Below are 2500 nucleotides of genomic sequence, written 5' to 3' on the forward strand. Positions count from 1 at the left end.
TACAGATGATTTGACTCATCAATGGGAACTCTTCGTCGGGAAAAATGATTAACAAGATCTACCTCCACTGAAAAACCGTGCCCCCTGGAACTCTCTCTCTCTCTCTCTCTCTCTCTCTCTCTCTCTTTCCTTAGAACGTCACTTATAAATTTTACCCTGACTGATGTAAAAGGGTTTTATTCGATGAACTGGACTAATCGAAACAAAGGTCAGTGGAACCGCACCGGCCACAGCATGCACTACAGCTTTGTGGTGATTCATAAATTTCCGAATTTTTTTAGCAATCCGCTGTGTTGAGTGGAAAGACGCGACCTGTTACTTGGGAAGCGAGCGAGAATCGACCAGTGCTTAAGAAACAAAACCCAGTGGATGTTGGCTTTAAAGAAAAGCATGAAACCTATGAGAAACTTCAGCGACAGGCAACAACGGTAAGGGATTTAGTTTGTAAAGTAAACAAACTGGCGTTGCGTTTGGGAATTGAAACGCAAAAATGAGTTAATCAACTGAAAAGAAATTCGAAAGCTGACGTTTCGAGCCCTAACTATCAAAACGCCAGCTTTTGAATTTATTTATCATATCAACTTTATTCGTATTTCAGATAAAGTCTGGGACTGCATGATAGTGTGTCGAGTATGTGAAACATCACGAAGTGTCCCCTATCCTTTCTAATCGCGTGTAGGTCCAGAAAAGCAGGCGATAACTTCACCGGATGTCCCCTGACATTTATTGACTCAACCCTTTCTCTACTTCACTAAACAGACTTATTATATTGATTGAAATATGGGTTGAACAAATAAAGATTCTATCTGTGTACTTTTTAGCTCTCCGTTCAATTTAGAAAAGATATTTTCACATTAACAAGGGTCAAATTCAAGCAAAGAACTTTTAACTGGTGGACAAACTTAGTGTCGGTTAAGGGGGCAAGAGAGAACTTTGTCGGAAAATCGATATCACCAATGAAATTTGCACAAGTTGCGATTTAAAAAGCGAGTCGCAGGTGGCGTTGTCAATGACACAGTGTTCTTCTTGTGCGGTAATTGGCTCGTCGAAAACAATATTTACATTAGCCTGATTCATTTGCTTAGCTTAATGATACCTCTCGGTTTATTTTAATACAGGAACGCGCTGTGCTAGAAGGAAAACTCCGACCTCAATTTGACAAGGTTGACGGAAGACCAGAGAAAATTGCTGTTGCCTCAAAGGCCGATGTGAAGCTTCGGGAAAAACAGAGAGATTTTGAACGGCGAGATTACCAAGCTCAAAAGGTGATGATAATAAATATGAACTTGCTTTCGACTGGTTTTCAAGTTGTTTTTCAGTGGGCTTTTACTGAGGAGTTCAAGTTCTGCTAGAGGTGGTAATTAAAGTACTTTGTTAATATTGCTTTTAAAATGTCCAGTTTTTGTTCGTTTAAAATCCAACCGTGTATCAGCCACCGGTAGTTTGGAACAACTTTTTATCTCGTGCTTATTAATGAGCAACATGATCCCCAGAGTAGAATTTTACTTTTCATTTGTAATTAAAAGTTAGAACTCTTGCGGAGTATTTAAGATTTACCCAGGGTTAGCTTGCCCGAGATCTTCCGCAAATTCGCGGAAATTAATATTCAAGGTTTTTATGGGAAGGAGATAATACTGTAGGTACCCATCAGCTTGGCCCAATGCCCTTAAGAATTTACCAACTTGTCCAGCTTAAGCTGTCGAGAAATTGGCGAAAAATTTCTCCGCCAATTCTTTGTCTTCGCACCAGGGCTCGAACCAGAACCTCTTCTCAGTTGTAAATAGCAATTAGTAGCGTATAAATGATGTTATTCCCAGACAAGTATACCCTGGGTGCCAGAGGTTCTGTTTTTCTTTCGTGAGGAGCGAGCGGAAAAATAGAACCTCTGGCACTCAGGGTAAGACAAGTAAAGAACAAACAGCAGAATATTACATAAACCCCAACATCGTGAATAACAACTGCCACTATACAAAAACAAAAATCTTGTTTATAATAGAGGACGTCCGTTCAGTGAGACTTCGACCTCCGGTCTTAAGGGCAACTTAGACTAAAGGTGCGTTGTTGCGGTTCAGCTAACTTCAGACATTTGCTATTGTTCTGCTGTTGTTCTTCTTGGAAGGGATCCCATGAAATCACTTCTTACCATCGAATGTGAGCTTGAAATTGCATTGTTCTGTTTTAGGAGAAAGCTGTCCTCGAAGGAAACGTTCGTTTGCGAGCTGGTGAAAGCAAAGGAAAGAGACCAACGTCAATGGTGATTCCAAAACGGGAGCAGATAAAATTGGGCGAGAAGAAAGCAACTTTCGAAGAACTTGATCGGAAGGCAGAGCAGGTCAGTCACACGTTCGTTTCCTGTCTTTGCTTTGCGTTGCGACTGGCCCGTGCGATCCTCTGCATCTGTTAGCAGCATAACTTATGTAATGTATACGTTAATGGTTGAAACAAATAAGTTTACTGACCTGCACTCTTTCAGGGCTTTCAATGAAACTTATGAGTAGGT

General features: G+C 40.8%; 1 protein-coding gene across 6 annotated transcripts in view; it reads left to right on the forward strand.

The window, feature by feature from the left end:
- LOC138000250 (trichohyalin-like) overlaps window positions 1–2500 on the forward strand; it is a 31040-nt gene that overhangs the window by 18345 nt on the left and 10195 nt on the right. For all 6 annotated transcript variants that reach the window (XM_068846520.1, XM_068846517.1, XM_068846515.1 and 3 more), the window contains 3 exons: window positions 282–428; window positions 1119–1265; window positions 2183–2332. In XM_068846520.1, the coding sequence (XP_068702621.1) occupies window positions 282–428; window positions 1119–1265; window positions 2183–2332 (444 nt within the window). The remainder of the gene's footprint in view (window positions 1–281; window positions 429–1118; window positions 1266–2182; window positions 2333–2500) is intronic.

The sequence above is a fragment of the Montipora foliosa genome, chromosome 4 (genome assembly GCF_036669935.1).
Source record: "Montipora foliosa isolate CH-2021 chromosome 4, ASM3666993v2, whole genome shotgun sequence".
Classification (NCBI taxonomy): Eukaryota; Metazoa; Cnidaria; class Anthozoa; order Scleractinia; family Acroporidae; genus Montipora; species Montipora foliosa.